General features: G+C 38.8%; 2 protein-coding genes and 1 long non-coding RNA gene across 5 annotated transcripts in view; 2 read left to right on the plus strand and 1 right to left on the minus strand.

Moving 5' to 3' along the window:
- LOC116054394 (interleukin-6 receptor subunit beta) overlaps nucleotides 1–18,993 on the minus strand; it is a 23,876-nt gene continuing 4,883 nt past the window's right edge. Inside the window, exons 1-15 of one of the 3 annotated variants that reach the window (XM_031305927.2) lie at nucleotides 10,531–10,786; nucleotides 9,675–9,779; nucleotides 8,281–8,392; nucleotides 7,915–8,048; nucleotides 7,574–7,707; nucleotides 6,701–6,860; nucleotides 6,403–6,485; nucleotides 5,732–5,954; nucleotides 4,602–4,802; nucleotides 4,136–4,237; nucleotides 2,880–3,020; nucleotides 2,640–2,765; nucleotides 2,070–2,154; nucleotides 1,552–1,633; nucleotides 1–932 (exon numbers count right to left, since the gene is read on the minus strand). In XM_031305927.2, coding sequence (XP_031161787.2) covers nucleotides 432–932; nucleotides 1,552–1,633; nucleotides 2,070–2,154; nucleotides 2,640–2,765; nucleotides 2,880–3,020; nucleotides 4,136–4,237; nucleotides 4,602–4,802; nucleotides 5,732–5,954; nucleotides 6,403–6,485; nucleotides 6,701–6,860; nucleotides 7,574–7,707; nucleotides 7,915–8,048; nucleotides 8,281–8,392; nucleotides 9,675–9,779; nucleotides 10,531–10,603 — 2,262 coding nt within the window. In that variant the 5' untranslated portion in view covers nucleotides 10,604–10,786 and the 3' untranslated portion in view covers nucleotides 1–431. Of the gene's footprint in view, nucleotides 933–1,551; nucleotides 1,634–2,069; nucleotides 2,155–2,639; nucleotides 2,766–2,879; nucleotides 3,021–4,135; nucleotides 4,238–4,601; nucleotides 4,803–5,731; nucleotides 5,955–6,402; nucleotides 6,486–6,700; nucleotides 6,861–7,573; nucleotides 7,708–7,914; nucleotides 8,052–8,280; nucleotides 8,393–9,674; nucleotides 9,780–10,530; nucleotides 10,788–18,993 lie in introns of those variants that run through there. The other 2 variants (XM_035996994.1, XM_031305928.2) reach the window with 2 other exon arrangements.
- LOC116054398 (GPI-linked NAD(P)(+)--arginine ADP-ribosyltransferase 1-like) lies at nucleotides 12,648–13,951 on the plus strand. The gene is made up of 2 exons (XM_031305941.2): nucleotides 12,648–12,756; nucleotides 12,854–13,951. The coding sequence occupies exons 1-2, from the start codon at nucleotides 12,691–12,693 to the stop codon at nucleotides 13,601–13,603; spliced, it is 816 nt and encodes a 271-aa protein (XP_031161801.2). The 5' UTR covers nucleotides 12,648–12,690; the 3' UTR covers nucleotides 13,604–13,951.
- LOC116054402 overlaps nucleotides 17,205–18,993 on the plus strand; it is a 16,013-nt gene continuing 14,224 nt past the window's right edge. The window contains exon 1 of the long non-coding RNA XR_004106057.1: nucleotides 17,205–17,340. This is a non-coding gene — a long non-coding RNA (uncharacterized LOC116054402). The remainder of the gene's footprint in view (nucleotides 17,341–18,993) is intronic.

Here is an 18,993-nt window from a genome sequence, read left to right on the forward strand (position 1 = left end):
AGCAAGATGCTGCTGTGGCCAAATACGTGGAAGCACATATTCCTGTTACTTTGTTACGGGAATGGCATAATTCTACTGTTTACCTTGTGACAAAAGATAAAATATGGCAAACCACTGTGCAGTGTTTTGGCATCTGAAACAAACCAAGATATTTTACATCTCGCTGGAATCTGAAGTAACAAGCCCCCACCAATGTTTTAACGCAGGTCTGGTTTCAGTTTGAACGCCTGCTAAGCCTGCATCTGAGAGTTCTTAAAATGGCCACAAATAAGAGAATAAACTCTTTTAATTCAGGTGCCACCCACCAGCCAAAGCAATGTGCTTTGCCCCTCCAGTGGTTAAGGATACAGTAGGTTGTCGACTTGTTACCCTGAAGTACGCTGTGCATAATCAGTCTCACAGATCAGATAAGACCAGTGTCCACTCACTGTTTACACATCCGCTTTCCCCAGAAATGAAGAAACATACTGTGCTTCACAGGTTATCTGATAAGCACAGTGGCTGTTTGGCATGAATTCACGAAAATGACATTTCAGTGCAGTTTCCTTCTCCTTCTGATGTAACCTCTCAGAAAAGTCACTCTCTTCCTCTTTCTGAGGAAAGCAACTGTTGGCTTCATGTGTCTGATGCAGCATAGCAGCGTCAGCCTCACGGCTCTCCTCAGATGGGAAAACTGAGTCAGCATGGTAGGACTGGAGAGAAACCAGTGGGTGCTCTGTGATCACTGGAGCATCAGAAATATACTCTGGGTCCAGTTCTAGGGCTGACGGTTTGATGATGAGGTGGCTGATCGACAGCAGAGAGGTGTCTTCATGTAGGTCCTCTTCTAAGGAGGGCTGGGAGTTCGGACAGACCGTGATGAGACTCTTCTCTCCGAGTACATCTGTCACCTGGAAGTCCTCAATATCCAGGAGGTTTCTCTCTGCAGTTTTCTGTTGTGGGGAATAATAGATTGGATTTTAATCAGGAAAGAGTCATTGGATATAAAGAAAAGTTTAAAGCCTTAAAAACAGCAATCTTTGAGTTTACGGGTTTACTGTAAATATGTGAATGGAACATCATAAAGCATCAATGAAGAGTTGTAAACAGTCCCCCCTAAGTTTAATGAAAATAAAGAGTCAAATATTGTCAGATTTCAGAGATGGATTCCATAATCTGCCACCAATATTAATCAGAGGGGAACCATCATGATAACACAAATAACAGTAACAATGACTGACTTAAACCATGTTAAAACAAATAAAGGTAACTGCCAATCAGATGAGATCATTTAAATTTTTCAAATATAAAATCTACTCGTTTTGAGAGGTTTCTTCAATCACACTTGTCTGTCACTTGAAAATTCCTGAAAGGAGTGAAACTGCAGAGTGAAAAGATGCAGATTTTTTTCTTTAAAACTGAATATGAGATTAAGCAACAGAATAAACAGGATTGTTTCTGTGACCAAGTTGAATTCATCTGTAAAGATGAGTATAGCAGAACACTTGATGACCTGGGAATACACAAGCCAAAACATCAATAACACCCTAGTTTAAAGAAAACCAAACTCACCTGGTGGTTTGGGTCCATCAGCCACTGGCCTATCGTACTGTCCCGGGGGGTGGAGATGGGCGGGAAGAAGTACGACTTGTACCTGCACAGTAATGGTATTGCTGCTATAACTCTTTTTTTTTTTACTCTTTGCTATGCATTAGCCGTATCAATAAAGACTTATTCACTTTTTATTCAAAAAGAATGCATTGGTTTTCACACTGTTCTGTGAGTAATGGTATTATTGATGAATTTTAATTTAATTCAGCTGAAACACTAAGAAAGTCAAGGCCCATTAATCTGATTTCAAGGGCTTTTTGGAACGAAAGATGACGTAAGGCATGTGTTTGATTTGCTTTTTAACATACTGTCGTCATTCTTGACATATTTCTACCTTCCATAACTTTCTTTGGACAGCTATGCTAAGTTAGTTCACAAAATGTGGTTAAATAATGGATTCAACCAATCAGCAGCAACAGTAACAGAACAGTGTAGGTGCATGAGCCTTCAGATGTGACCATGAGTGTGTGTTGACTCACACAGTCCTGGACAGGATGGAGATGATGAACACAGTGACAGCCAGCAGCAGCAGAGGAGTTGCTGTAGCCACCACTGGCATCTCATCTGAAATAAAACATTCCTAGTTAGCTCAGAATCAAAGGATTATTGTGTGTAAATGCATTTATTCCTCTACCTGCAGTCACACTGTCGATAACACAGTAAATTAGTGATGGGAAACACTGGGAACTTGTAGAATCCATTTATTTAGATTTTATATGTTATTTTATGTTATATTTTATTTAGGCTGATTATACAAGATACAAATAATATTAGTGATTATTCTATTTTAATTCATAATGTAAGATATCATATTTCAGTTTTCCAGTATTCAAATTTAGATGTCAAATGAATTATTTCTTGTAAGCATGATGAAAAAAAAAAACTACCACAAAGTTAGAAAATCACACCCAAGAGCCATCAAAAAACAAATCATTGTCTCATTCCTGTTAATCGAGAGGTGATTACATCTCAATATTCAACAGTTAAAATGTTTTCCACGCTGGGATCATTAAATCACATTCTGCTTTTAGAAAACCAGTTCAACTCACTAAAGTCTGTCCTCACAAGGATGATGTTTCTGGAAACATCATCAGCCAATAGGAGAAGAGAATACTCAGTGTTGGGTTTCAGGTTGTTGAAGGTGAGCTGCCATTGGTCCGGCCACAAAGACAGCGCTGGAGAAGAGTGGACGTTCTTTGTACTTAGACTGATTGTAAAAAAACAACAACTCTTCACTAATGCATCAACAGATTCACTTTTAACTTTCTAACAGCAGTGAGAAAACCTACTTTCACTCTCTGATTCTTTTGTCAGCATGACTCTGTATCTGTTCACTCTGATTGGTCCAGCCTTCCTTTGCCACACCCACACCACTGTTACTGTGGTTTTGGTCACGACCCCCACCTTCAGTTGGACAGGCTCCATCAGTGCTGAGAAAACACACAAGAAATCTTCCTGTAAACGTCTATGTGAAGGTTTTCTGTCTCGTGGCGGTGCCCAATATTTCCAGTTAAAACAATGGACCGAATTAATGTTACCCAGTAAATCCCCAATAAACATAATTTAATCTCCGATTCCAATGTCAGCAAAGTTCCTTAATAATAAGGTCTAAACATGTGGGCATACCGTTGGGCACAGACTGGTAAGAGCCCCCCCCAGTATAGAAACAAGATACCCAAACTCAGAGAGTCTCAAAGAGTCATTTTGCATCCCTTTGTAGTGGTTTGCTTCTATTGTTAGTCGTTTTGCATGTCTTTGTGGCCGTTTTGTGTCTCTTTGTAGTCATTTTAGGTCACTTGTAGTCGTTATGTGTATGTCTTTGATTGTTTTATGTAGAACTGATGAGATTCGTTGATTGGTTGTCAACTATTAAATTGATCGCCAACTATTTTGATAATCTATTAATCGGTTTAAGTAATGTTAAATTAAAAAATTCTCAGATTCCAGTATTCAGTAAATGAATAGCTTAGAGATGTGGACAAAACAAGACATTTGAGGACATCATTTTGGGCTTTGGGAAACACAGATTTTTCACAATTTTCTAACATTTTATAGACCAAACAACTAATCAATTAATTGAGAAAATAATCAACAGATTTATCAATAATGTAAAACTGTGTTGCCTCCCTAGTTTTATGCCCATTTTCAGTCATTTAGCATCTCTTTGTTTTTTTTATTATTACTTCTGTAGTAATTTTGTGTCTCTTTATAGTCAATTTGTGTCTTTTGAAGTTGTTTTGTCTATGTCCGCGTCATTTAGCGTCTCTTTGTGATAGTTTTGTGTTTTTTTCAGCAACATTTTGTAAGTCAGCCTGTGCCCGGTAGGCCATTTTGTAATCCGTCCATACTGGGACCGTTTTGCCATAGGAACTATTGTCAGTTTAATCTTAGGCAAGCATTATTCCATCTTATCCAACCAGTAAGGTGTTGATGTAAACGTAATAATGCCAACTGGGATGATAAGGTCTTAGCTGAGGGTTGAAGTCGCAGGTTTAACTGGATGAAGTTATTATTTAGTGCTTTGAAAGGCTGGATGCATGTTTACCTCCCTGCTGCAGACTGGCAGACAGCAACTGAGGCGATCCACACTGCTGATGGGGGTAGATGGGGAACACACTGATCAGGTAGGACTCATCAGGGTCAACATCTGTAAACATACCACATACACTGTAAGTACACACTGTACATGAAATATGACATATACTCACCTCATAGAGTAAACCAGGCTCCATTGGGGACAGGCTTTTATAAAAAAATGTTTTTAAGTAAAAGCCTTTCTGACTGTTTTAGCTTTTTAAATTTCTACTTTCCTTTTAACCTGTTTGCGAAGCACAAAACCCAAAGTGTGCAGCTATATAGAGCTATGTACAAAGAAAACAGTGCATGTTCCTGCTAAATTTGTGACACCATCACACAAACTGATGCATGTTTTGATTAAAACATGCACCACCCAAACATACACAATGACAAGTATCTCCTCTGCATAGTTGGATATTCCAACATAGTTGTACCTTGTATGACAGTGGAGGTGGTGTTGTTGTCCACTGTGGTCCAGCGGCTGGTGGATGGACGAGTCCCAGAGCGCCACTGAACAGCAAGATGACTGACAGGCGGGACAGAGGGCGAGGCTGTGGGGCTCTCCCATTGGACCAGTAGGCCCTTCATAGCCGGGAAAGAACTGGACACCCACAAGCTTCTGACTGACGGGAGAGCTACAGAATACAACAACAGGATTGTGATTAACAACAAGATTATCATCATGCATTTTTATCACCATGATCAGCATGAACACCAACATACTAACACAATGTGACTTATCTTGTAAATGTCTACATGCAAATGAACAAACCACACTGCATCCATCCCTTATGTAAATCTGTTTATCATTTTGCAGGGTGACGACAGGGGAATCTGTCCCAGCTGACACTGAGCAAGGAGTGGGTTTTATCCTGGACAGGTTGTTCACAGAGATCCATAAATTAACTCAATCATCTCAATATTTAGCAAAACACTTATGCAGATTTAAGCCGTTAACCACACAGCCGTGAGTTAAGTGACATCTCACACTGTCTCGCACCTTGCACAGTCTAAGATTCATTCTTTTAAATAGCGACAAGTTGAAACACATGAAACAAGCAAATATTTCATAATTAAAGTAAACATTTGACTGGAGAAAAGATGTGTTGCAATAAGTGTTATCTGAACATCATGACACTGCTCTGTTGCTTCCTTCTCTGATAGAAAACACACACACACACACACACACACACACACACACACACACACACACACACACACACAGGATATTACATAAGTGGAAAGTGCTGATAGCCATGATTGGCAATCTAATAGATAAAACATAGTTCTGTCTATTTCAGTATTTCCATGCAATAGCCAGTTGTGGTGGAATTTTCAGAAACACCATGTTGTGTTATGATGAGACTAAAGGAAAGCTTAGACAACATTTGGGGGGATGACACTGCACAATAACACATTGTGGTTAAGCTTTATTGTCTCCTCAATTGAGTGTTCATTAAATGCTCCTGTATAAGTCATCAAGGTCTCCTGAACCTTCTTCACATATGTGAAATGAGTTGTGCTGCTCCTAAGTGTTTTTCCTTAACACCAGTGTGCCACTCACTGTTCTGTGTTTGTGTGTCAATGCTGAGATGTGCAGCAGGTCCACAGCCGGCCGTATTGCAGGCAGTAACTGTGACACTGCAGTTCCCCTCTTCCACCACCAGGAGCGCCGTCACATCTGTGACATTTTTAGTTATTCTGTCCTGCAGCTGCTGCTTCTTCACTGGCTTGTAGCTCACCTGGTATCCAAGGATACGACCTCCGCCATCACGGAGGTCAAGGTCCTGCAGACAGACAAGACGTTTTCAAAATACATTGTATACCACATTTGTTTGGAAACATTTGTTTGGAATTTTAAGACTGCCACCTGATTTTGATATAGTTTCTGTCTTTTGACATAAAATTAAATTAGTTTTGGTTAGTTTGAGTTTTGTCAACATCAACAAAAACATTTAGGTCCACAGTTGAAATTGAAGTAATTTTTGTCATGCATTCTTAATTCGTTCTTAAATTTGCTATCTTTCTTTACAAGAACCGGTAACGTTAGCGAACATTGCTGACAGAGACATAACATTTCTGAAATGTGAGATGCTGCTTATTGGTGCAAAAATGACACTAACAGCTCAATCACCTTTCAAAGATTGGCTATTTCTGCACGGAGGGGCATTCAGTTGTACTAATCAGGATTTTTTTTTATAGTTTAATACGATAATAAAAAGTATTTCAAAGTACCTTCCACATGAGATGAAGGAGAAAAGATCCACCAGAGTCTGTTGTCTCCACTCTGTAACACACCTCTGGTGGCCTGGAGGGCACTAGCGAAGGAAAAAACCTTAGTTAACTACAGCTCTTTAAAAATACTGGTTTAATGTTTGATGTCATTGGTTTAGTCTATTGTAGTGTCATGTATCCTGAGAAAGTATTTAATATGAATTCATGAAGTCTTCGTCTCAGTTTCTCACCACATTTCTTTCCTATGAATTCAGTCCCCAGCATATAATTTAATTCCAGTTTGAATGTAAAGTGTTACCCCTGTCCAGTGTCCTCATGCTAACGTCAGAACTCCAGTCGCTCCAGATGCCGGAGTCCTCTCTGCAGGCCACAGCAGCTCTGTAGACCGTAAACGTCAGGAGGTCTCTGATCGCATAGGTCAGTGTCTGATCTTGATGTGCAGGGACATAATCTGGAGCCTAGAAACAGACAGCAAAGAGTGCAAGAGAGAATTTGACTTTTGGTATTCAGTGGATTTGCTCAAGGGCATTTTGAGCCGTTTTGCAATTTCAGAGTTATCAGCTGTGTCCTATTTTTTTCCTTTGCCTTTTACTCAACCTCTCACTTTCTGATTGTAAATCATTTGCATTAAAACTAAGCCCCAATTTACAACTTTGCTCTGTGAAGCAACTGTTAAGCTCTCTGCTCTTCCTCCACCCAGACATTTCTCTAATTTTGGTCTAATAACATCTAGCTCTAGAAAAAGATGGATCCAAAGTCCAAACCAAAGGCAACACTGAAATAAAAGAAAGGGTTTGGAGGAGTACTGGGACAAAGCTGGTATTTCCATAATACAAAAAGGCTTAGCTAAGACATGCAATTTTCAATGTGTGTGTGTTCTTGTACTAACAGCATTGTGGGGACTCAACGTTAATCACACACTCACATTGTGGGGACTCATTAAACCTGGGGACAAGCTGATCCTGATAAGTTTAACTTTATTTTAGGGTTAAAGGTTTTTTTTTGTAGAGCATGTCTCAAACAAATGGCACAAGAAATATGAAATTGTGGGTGAAATTGTGTTGAATAACAATTTGCTTGTGGTTATACAGTAGTTAAGGCAAGCCTCCAGGTATTAAATGTTAGCCAACAGTGTTCTCATAAATAACAAGAGTGTTTGTATGATACTGACCTGGGTCCATGTGTGAGTGTTGTCGTCTCTGTAGTGAAGCCGACAACTGCCGTCACCAACGTTGCTTCTCCAAGACACAACAATAGAGTCCTCAGTGGAGCCAAGTACAGTTAACACAGGCTGAGAGGGTTTGACTAAGGAGAGGAGACAAGGAAACAAGGAGAGGAGATGAGATACGGACACAGGGAGTATTTAACGACTTGATCATAATTTCACAATTTTCTTGCAGGCAGTCTGTCAGTTCTCAAATCTACAAATTCTTATACTGTAAAATATAGACAGTTAGATGGTATGACAGTCAGTACTGGGTAATGGAGTGATGAGAGTTCTGGGCCACCTACCTGCATCATAAAGAAATACAGTATGAGGCTGGGACCAGACCTCCCTCTCCATCATGTAGTTTTTGATCCTAGCTGTTACATTGAGGACAGCTGCAGGGTTGAAGATTCCCTGACAGGATATGATTGTATCTGCGCTGAAGAAAAAAGAGAAAGAGAAACAAAGATTATGGCCTGAGGGATTTGTTTTTTAACGTTACACATCTGTTGCTTAATCTTTACACCTTATTCCAACACCCTACTAAATGCACTTTACCAGCTCTTAAGACTGTAGTAAGCTATAGTAGCTACAGAGCCAATTGCTGGAGAGGAGTATAACCTCTAACATGAATTTCATTAGTAAGCCGTCTCCCTTTGGTCAGTGTTTACCTGCTGAAGATGAGAGAAACATCAGACTCAGTGTAGCTGTTTGACTCCTGACTCCACTCACATGTCATGGATCTGTGTGATATCTGGTAGCAACAGGACATGTTCAGCATCTCTGCAGGAAAACAACAGAGAGCTTATGGCATAGAAAAGAAAATTAAATTCACAGGCAACACCTCTAGTGGACATTCCTATAGTCAGCACTCCGATGGCATACTAGATCAAACAATGACGGACTGGTAATCTGGAATTTGGGAAGATGCCAGAGGAGCCCCTTAATTGTAAACAGTGACCCATACCATTTCTCTCGGCCCCCTTTCAAGCGTCAATAATAACATTCTTTGGTCAATGATAGCCAAAATTCTCCAAATCCTTCAAACTTACCAGAATTTTAATCTGATCAGTTTTTATACCACATATGAGTTTCTCAATATCACAGTCATAGTTATTCTCTACCGTCTACAGTCACGGACTTTTACATCAGTCTGCATTGTTTTGTAGCGAAATTACTTATTCAGATCAGATGTTCAAAAACGTGCATGGTTTGAAATAAAACAAATCTACCTGCATTTCTTTTATTTGATTGCAAAAGTAAAAATGAAGCAATGCCTTCGGGGAATTTTGAGACAAAATCAAGTAGACCACGTCTGCGTCAGTGTGGTTGTTGGAAGTTGGAAGTTGGAAGCTATACTGTTGACAAAAAAAATTAATCGAGGCATCAAGTGGAGAACAAGAGAGAGAAATATAAGAGAGCCCTGTTGGCTGATGGTGAAAAATGCTGCAAACTGACTGATTTGTTTTTAAAATCAAGTGCAGCTTCAGCTAGCATTAGCGCTAATACTGCTAGCACTAATGTTAGCGACACATCTGAGCCAGCACACCAGGGAGAAAGACAGGACAGTGAGGAATATGAGGAAGAGGAAGAACAAAACGAGCAAGAGGAGGATGAAGAGATAGACATGGATAACGAATCTATGGAAATAACCAACACAGAACAACAAGCCTGCTGTGGGTCTGAATGTGGATTACCAGAAACAACAGAGATGGAGACCAATGCTGCAGGAGGGAGTGTAGCAACAGGAACAGTAGTGTGGCTGCCTACTTCAGAGGATCAGATCAACTTTTTTTATTATGGAGCGGCTGGCTCTGATGATTTGTTAATTTTTTTATGCATTGGGGTTATGCATTGATATGTCTATGTTTTGGTGCAGTTGTTTATAGCATGGGAGTTTACATTCACCATCACTGGGGCTATCAAAAGTGCGTGTTCTTTAAATATAATGCTTGAAGAATACAGTTCAAAGGACCTCATTTAGTCCGAGGTCTGTGTGATCAGGAAATTGCTGTGTGTGTGTGTGTGTGTGTGTGTGTGTGTGTGTGTGTGTGTGTTCAGTCACTCTGTATAGATGCAGGAGGTCGAGGGGCACAGGCTCTGAGGTCAGTGACACACACTCGCTCGTCCGTCTCACACAGCTTCAGGTCAGAGTCCCTCACTGTCACCTCTGACACACAAACACACAGAAAACCAGACAGTACAACAAAACCATCACTCAGCTGAATCTAATCAGTGTCTGCAACTTGTGTTTGTTTTGGATTAAGGAACACTAAAATGTACCACATAAATGTAAGTGCATCATCCAGGAGTCTTTATTTTAATATATAGGACCAATTTGCTGGACAAGTTAAATAATTTAGTGGAATATCTCTCTGAATTACATCTTAAGTGTGGATTATTTCAGTGGTTCTCAACCTAGTGGTCAGGAATACAACTTTTCAATGGGTTTTATTTATTATTTTTGTTGTCTTAGATAGTTTAACTTTTTCAAACCTCTAATATTTACTTTAAATGTACCAATCCTAGAAGGGAAAATCACTTGGTTGACACATACCACATTAAACTGGTAAGGGGTCGCATGCACATATTGTTTTGTTTTAAGGTGACAGAAGTCCTGAAGTTTGGGAACCAACACATACGTTTACAGTGTGGCATTGTTATTTTTACTGAAGTAAATTATCTTCACAACTGGACCTCGCTCAAATAACACTGACATACAGCTAAATATTTGAAGTTACAGTAAACTCGGCATGTTTGGAAGCTTAATCTAAGTCCCTTCCTTTAAACGAATCCAGATCGACCACAAAACATATCTGGAAAACAGAAAACCGCCCAGAAGATTTAACATTTGAATAAGTAGCTAAATTAAATATAAGGCTTTTGTTATGAAGTGTTGTCTCATGGTGTGGGCAACTCACCATGAGAAAACACACAGAGGAAGCTCATCACAGTCCACGTAGCAAGGTGCAGTTTAGGAGACCAAATGTCCATCTTACTGTAATGGTGAAAATGACAATATACTCAAAAGACCAGCTCATTTTAAACATCCAAAAGCGTCCATCTCTTTTCTACACCTGCTATTTTCCCTCTAAAGAACTAAAGACAGAGAACATGTTATTTTCATGTGTGATGTGATTAAGATGTGAGCGGTGGAGGAGGAAGCCAGCAGATAAACTCAGACTGAGCAGCCGAGGTCTGTGTGATCAGGAAGTTGCTTCATAAGTGACACCCATCAACTCATCAAATGTGTGTGTGTGTGTGTGTGTGTGTGTGTTAGGATTCAAATTTCCTATGAAATGACAACTATTTTTGTTTGTCCACACAGCCTCCCATGAAAATTAACCTGAACTGCACTGGAATGACCAGATCACTAAAACATATCTGCATTTTAGAGTTTATAAAACATCTCGACTCCTTTCCTTCCTTTTACATAAGCACGTAAGAAAACATTTTAAATGTTATTAAAGACCAAACATGCACTGAGACTGAGTAGGACATTTTACAGTGTACACATAAAAAAAGTGTTTAAATCTGTTGTGTTTTGTAAAACACTGAGCTACGTGTGTGCAGGAAAGAAGCTATGAATAAAGTTTGTGTTGTCGTCAGTACTCTCTGGTGGATAAACTATGTAATGAAGACACTACTTCTAAATTATGTCAAACATATCTCTGCCAAAGTTAAGGTACTTGTACTTTACTTGAGTATGTGCATGTTATGCACCTTTATACTTGAATCTACTCTACATCTCAGAGATAAATGTTGTACTTTTTACTTCACTACACTGTTAGAAAAGTCCGTAGAAATATGGGCTAAAATTCTGTGTTAATATGAAGGAATTTTCTGTATTGATTTTTCACAGGTGTTTTTCTGTATTCTGATTTTTGGATTAACAGAAATGTCTGTTTACAGGTACAGAGGACATACTTTAAATCAATAGAATTTTCTGTTTTTGGATTAACAGAAATGTCAGTAAACTTAAACAGAAAAGGTACTGGTCATTTTCTGCCAGGACATCATCCGTTTTTCTACAGATTTTTTTCTTACAGTGTACATTTGTCTGACAGCTTTAGTTACTTCTCAGATGACAGTTTTCCATCCCCTTCCTGTCCAGTGAAAACCATGTATCTCCAGATGTGTTAATGTTGAATGTTTGTGATAAACTGAAGGATGAAGTGTTCCTTTAAGTGTTGAGAAAATTCTCCTACCTCTTAAGCTAAACGACGTCTGTAAAAAGCCTCTTGGATCAGCTGACACATGCATCGTAACAAAGCTGAAAACAGGGCCTTATTTTAGAGATACGTGGTTCTCACAGGACAGCAACGCTCCAAACATATGATGATCTTATAGAATGTGATGCGCTGCTGTAGAATAAACTACCCAACAGTATATTAAGGAGTTAACATTAGCACAACATTAAACATCTACAGCAATAAAATGCAACATACACATTACTGCAGCAGTAATATTAATCCAGAAACAGTAACAGGGAACACTTTACTGAACAATACTTGTACTTTAAGTACTTTAAGCATATTGTAATGATAAAACTAAAATATGTTTACCTGAGTAAGGTTTTGAGTGCAAGACTTTCACTTGTAGTGGAGTAATTATACAGTGTGGTATTACTTTTACTGCCGTAAAAGATCTGAATACTTGTTCAGTGTTTACCTGCACTTCGCTGGAAACTATTTTGGAAGCTGCTTTTTTAGAGATACTAGCCTACTTTCATCTTCACAAAATAAAACGTTACTAATATTATGTTTTGTTCCAGATCAAGCTGTTCAACAGGAGGAGACTTTTTGGCTCTCTTTCGTCACAGAGTTGTGAAGATAAGCTATTACTTTCCCATATTTGGTCATGCCTATCTTCCACAACCACCTCTTCCTTATTAAAGGACACTAATGACCTGTTTTACTGTATCTTACACCAACTTTTTAACTTCCTTAATTGCTTCCCATATAAGTGTACTGTACCCAGACCATGCTGTTCCATTGACGGGTCTTTCTGCTCGACTCACACAGTTGCCAGGGATTATTTTATCTAACAGCTGTGTCTCCAGGTTTCTGCTTTGGTGGAAGATGGCAATGATGGTCGTTTTGGCAGCAGTGCTTCTCACTTATGGAGTCTCTACAGGAATTGCAATGGTAGGGTTGCTTCATTGTAACTGCTGTGCACTAACATCTGTAAGATGATCAGAAAACAAGATTAATTGTTCTCAAAATGTCTATTATTTCTTTGAAGAAGGCCGGTGAATCTGGTGCTGTAGCTGGGAAAAACAGTGTGCTTCCACTGGACATGGCTAAAAACTCTGTTGACGACAGCTACAGTGGGTGCCGAGAACAAATGAAGAAGGTGGTAAAATACTACCTGCAGAATGAGAAGAACATAAACCCAACCTTCAAAGCGGTCTGGGACCGCTCAGAGAAAATTGTCCGCACAAAATTTAACAACTGGTCTAAAAAAGTACTGAAAAAAGATCAGATTGTAGCTCTTTATTCTTACACCTCTGACAAAGTCTATCGTGATTTCAACAATGCAGTTCGAACCCAGGGACCTCAGTACAAGACCAGATTCGGGTATCACGCACTTCACTTTCTCCTGACTACTGCCATTCAAGCTAAAAGTGCCAATAGGAAAAAACGATGTCTCACTGGCTACCGTAGAGTCAACAGGTACTTTCGCCAAAATGTTAAAAACAGACATATTCGATTTGGCTCTTTCACCTCAGCCTCACAGGGTCATTACAGCGATGCAAAGACGTTCGGAGAAAAGTCATGCTTTCAGATTTTCACGTGCATGGGAGCAGATATCTCCCGCTATTCTAAATACCCGCAAGAAAGAGAAGTGCTGATTCCTCCCTATGAGGTCTTTAAAGTCGTAGAGATAAAGAAGAGGTCAGCAATGCAGCCAAACCTTCCATGTAAGGTGGTCTATAAAGTGAAGAGTACAGGCTATGTTTCCAAGTTGAATTGCGCTCTTTTTAAGATGTAAACACTTTCACGTTTTACATACAATTAACAAAACATGTAAAAATCAGGATGCACCATTTTAAGATTAATGTGAATCTGGATTTATTTGTTAACAATGACATTTTCTACTGTGCAACAAGTGTTTAATAGAAATTAACACTAGCTGCATAAAAATGGACCCTTACAATTGTGTCATTGTTAAACTGAATCTGTTTTAAAATGTTTAAATGAATAACAATAATTTAAATGTTGGAATACATTGTATTATTGCCCATGTCACCTGTATTTAAATTGGATGCATAACCTGTCCCATATACAAAGTTAATGTATGAAAACTGTCTTAAAAAATAATTAAACACACTCGTGTTTCACAAGTTGTGCATGTTTATTGAATGTTTAAACACCTCGGTGTCTAACAGCCAAAACAGGAGAAGTTCTGAGTTCATCAAAAAGTTAACATGTTGTTGAGTCTCCTGTCACAAAGCTTGATTGTGTCCAGTCAGATTTCTGAGAGGACTGTCTGTATGTTTGAATGGTCTTTGATGCTTTTAGGTTGTAGAAAGTCCTCTTTACAAATCGCTGCTATTTAGTTTTGTACATAAATATAGTTTGAGATACTGCGCGCAAAAAGAAATAAACTCATATGAAAGACTCTGACTGTAAAAAGACGGATGGAGTCAGAACACGACATTTAAACACTAAAGCATATTTAAAGGTGCTCTAAGCGATGTTGGGTGACGTCACTTCTTGTTGACGTTCTAAGTATTTTCAAACAAAACGGAGCTAGCTCGCCCCTCCCTCCTCCACATCCCGTCCCCTCCCCCTCCCTTCCGCGCACTAACCACTCAACCCCCACCCCCAAATCCTTCTTTTCGGTTATTGGCTGGAACACTGTTTGTTATGTTTCATAGTGCAGGTTGGCGCAGTTTGTTTTTGGTGCCGTTTGTGGAGCCTGGGCTGTCTACAGAGACCGCGTTTTTTACAGTGTGTTCAGGGGACAGGCAGGTAGCAGATAGTGAGATGTTTGCTGTATGTGACAAAAAATGTTGTAGCCTCAAAAACGCGTGACATCGCTTAGAGCACCTTTAATATTTAACTGTATTTTGCTGGAAACTGTTTGTGCATTTAAAACAGCTTTAAAGGCATTAGTAAGGTTGCATATCATTGATGTGTTCAGTTCAAGCTTTTCTCAACAGGAGATTTTTTGTCTCTTACACTGAACGCTGCAAATTTGCTTTGAATTTAAATGTGATTTGAATGTTGTACGCTAAGCTTGCAGAACTGTGAAGATAAGACCTCATGGTCACTGTCATGAACCAGCTCAAAGAACAAAGACTAATTCAAAAGAAATTAGTAATAATTATAATAATTCATTACATTTATAAAATATAAAAAACAGGCCTAAACACACAACATGTCAAATACAAAAGTAACAGTTATCCATACAAGTGCGCAGATTTACCGTCAACATTGGGGAGGACACATTTTATGCGGGGGTCTGTGGGTCCTTCTCCAGGACATTTTTAGCGTTACAAACTCATTTCCTGCATTCTGGTGATTTTTTATGCCAACATTTATGGAGGAAATGTCTTTAGTAATATAAAGGGAAACACAAAGTGTATGCAGCAGGTAACAATTCAATATATAACAATATAATGGATTATATGATGCTGTGTTGCTTTCAAATATTAATTCACCTGTAGAGCAACTTTTCTCATTTAATGTTATCCCTGCAGAGTCAACATGAAGGCATTACTCTTCCCTCCCCTTTGTGTTTTTTGTTTGCGTAAATAACCTCTCTAAATATACCTGTTGACATCAATAATTAGGTACACTATTTCAATGAATGTATAAAGCCCTTGACTCCCTCAGATGTGTTTGCGCAAGTTGTTTTGCTTATGTTCAAAACTTGTGCTGAACATTCAAAATATATTCCACATATCTGTTTTTAGTGTTTTATTATTTATTTTTATAGCTAGCCCAGTGCCCCCAGTGTAAATGCCACCTATGTCTGAGCAACAGACAAATAAGAAAATAAGAAATCAGCAGTCATCGGTAAAAGAAACATGGAACCTTAGCATCAAAATGTGTGCAAATTTAAATAGGAACAAGTTCTTGTTTCAGTGTCAAGTTCACAATAATGCAGCCATATACCAAGCTGGAATTAAAGTGCTCATATTATGCTGTTTGGCTTTTTCCTTATTCTTTATTGTGTTATTTTTTAGTTTTTTAGTTTTTTTGTGCATGTTATAAGTTCACAAAGTGAAAAAGTCCAAAGTCCAAACCAAAGTGAGTTACCATCTCCAACAGAAAACACTGTTCACAAACTGCTCCAAACAGCTCTATTGTAGTCCAGCCTTTACTTCCATGATGAACGTGTGTCACTTTGTAACACGTTATAATGCTCACCTAGCTGCTAGCATGGCACGCCCTCATACTCTGCTTCTGACTAGCTACCAGTGCGTACGTGCGTAGCTCCAGTAAGAAGCCTCACACACAAATTCATATTTAACTCTATCTTTTGATTTTATACAGTGTGATCTGTGTCGCACAAATAACATCACGTGTTTGGTAGTTGAAAGGCTCTTCTTTCATATTATCTTCATTTAACCCCCATCTGCTCTCACTTTCTCTCGTTCACACACACTTAAGAAATAACCAGAGAGGAAATTACCAAAACCCAACTGTTCCTCATTTATTTAGTTTTTCACTTTCTTTTTTCAAAAGCTAAATTTCAGCTCGTCTCCACTCATTTTTTCTTTTTCTTATAGAAAATGGAAACGAAAAATTGCCTTGTACAAACATTTAAAAAATGACTAACAGCAAAAAAAAGAATTGAAAGAAAGTAATGCTGTACAGATTGGTAAAGAAAGATGAGTTCTTCCCTTCTGCCTCAGTGCTGCTCTCCACACTTTGCAGTCAAATACAGCAGTAAACACGCTTCTTAAGCTCACACTCTCCATTTATATACACACACACACACTCACACACTCACACACACACACACACACACACACACACACACACACACACACACATGCACACACACACACACAGGGCGTGTGTTCCAAGTCTCTGCAGATCAGAGGACTCACTGTTGACGTTTTGTAAAACCTGTGTGTATTAAGAAGAAAAAATATTTTTTCCCGTTTCAGCAACACCTGCAGGCAGGCAGGAGAATGTGGAATACAGTAAATATATAATCTGAGATGTCATGATAAAGGAGATTGGTTCTGAATTTATTCACCCAACACAATACAAATGGGACTTATTAAGTCCACTTATTATGTTAGACCCTTGTTTGATCATCTTGTTTTAAAAAGAAAATTATTACATTGTGTGTAACAATTGATGAAATTACGTCAAACTGTTGAAAAATGACATTAGTATCGACAACTTGTACTGATGTCTAACATTGTTGCAGTTCAAGATGGGACTGATACACATTCCTGCATCGTCTAATCGTTTTTTTTTGTTATTTGTTATTAAGTCTGGCATTGTGTTCATGTTAGCTGATTTCTCATTTGATTTTTAGTCACAATGCACAATTGGCTGCTGTGCTTCCTGTTTGTGCACTAACAGATTTTCTACCATCTGAAATGCTCTAAGTGCTCTTTGAGTGACGTGTGAATGCTTCCGTGATTTAGAATCAGCTGCAAAGTGACACAAACGCTGCATTTCCACTGCATGGTACAGCTCTACTCAACTCGAGCTCTGATTTGGTCTTCCATTAGCAAAAGTTGTGGGTTGTGGAAGCAAGTGAAACGGAGGGGTGTGACCTCCCACAATTTAACTGGTTGAGGCGGCAGATATGGACTTGACTCCGGTCAAAGAATCAGGCTTCAGAGGAAGTATGTCTGGTTAACAGAGCTTTATTTTGAGTTGCATTGGTAGTTTGAGTTGGTGTTTGTGGTCTACAAGAAACAAAGATACATACAATAAGAATATCATTTTAAGCTGCAGTATAAGAATATCAATGATAAAGGAACTATACTAATAATTATGAATGGTATAGGAATCAACAGTGGTTAATATAGTTACTAAATGAACAAAAAGCAGCAGCTTTAAACTTAAAGTGCACAAATATTAGCTGTAGGTGTTACCAACGTTATAAATAGGCTACAGACATGGAGTGTTGAATAAATCACGAGGTGATTAAATGCACATAGCATACAGAGCACAGCAACTGAGATTCACTTCACATAACCTCCTACATTATATTATAGAAGTTAAATTTAACATATAAACACTCAAAGCACACACAAAGTGTGATATAGACCAGCGTTATCACAAAGGAAAGTAAGGCTTACATGACAACTCCTGCCATAACTTCGATCTAAATAGTTAAACTATACAGTTAAACTAACATATATATTGTACCTGCATGTGGTCACACAACAAACTCCACATGTACAATACTCATGTTTTCCTCACAAACGCACAAACCAGACAGAATGAAGAAAAGGAATAACTAAAAAGTCCGCTGCCTCTCTAAATCAGTCCCTCCAGGATTTCGCGGCCTTTTTTTGAGATTTTTTTTTTTTTGAGAAAAAAGTTGCGATTTTTTTTTTTTTTTGTATAGTTCTTTAAAAAATAAAAAGGAAACTTGTTTTGGGGAGAATAAAATTACTCTGGGCTGAGTTTTCCTAATAACCTTACCAAAAAGGCTCAGGATGCTGCAAATGTTGGTATAATATGAAAATGGCTGGTGGATTTAAGACAAAAAATAATAATTTATTGAATCAATCAAATTTGAACATATATGTCAGTGGCTTGTTGATCTTTACATTGTTAGTTATTTTCCTATCCTGGGCTGGGACACACATTCATACGGTTTGATAAAGTACTGACTTTAACTTATCATTGCACTTACAATAACGAGCGCAGCTGTCCTCAATTTAGGTCATCGTGTCGTCTCATCTCCTTTTTCTCCTGCATCCACCGTGTGTGTTGTTTGTTTGTGTGTGTGTTTGTGTGGGTGTCTGTGTGTGTGTTCGTGTGTGTGCAAGCGTCAGTTGCAGGGGGGTACGGAGCAGTAGCCCCACCCACTGCAGAGAGCCGACAGCCAGGATGGAAACGGCAGCAACTTCAGCGACTTTTAAATCGTTAAAGTCTACATTGATGTTAAAATGTATCGGACGGTCTGAAATGTTATGCACGGTCTTTCGCTGTACGTTTTGTTGGTAAATGAGTCACACACACGTCTCGTCTTCATATCAAAAACAAGGAAATTATCAACCCGTTCTCACTCCCGATTGGTCATTGGCTCTCAGAGTGCATGTGGGACTGCTGTGATTGGTTGAAGTCACGGGAAACTTCAGGTTATTGGTCAAATGTGCGGAAAAGTTGCGGTAATTGGTCAAAATTGCGAGTCGCACCAAATTCGCGGTGATTGGTTGAATTCGCGTGAAT

This window comes from Sander lucioperca, chromosome 2 (assembly GCF_008315115.2).
Source record: "Sander lucioperca isolate FBNREF2018 chromosome 2, SLUC_FBN_1.2, whole genome shotgun sequence".
NCBI classification, from domain to species: domain Eukaryota; kingdom Metazoa; phylum Chordata; class Actinopteri; order Perciformes; family Percidae; genus Sander; species Sander lucioperca.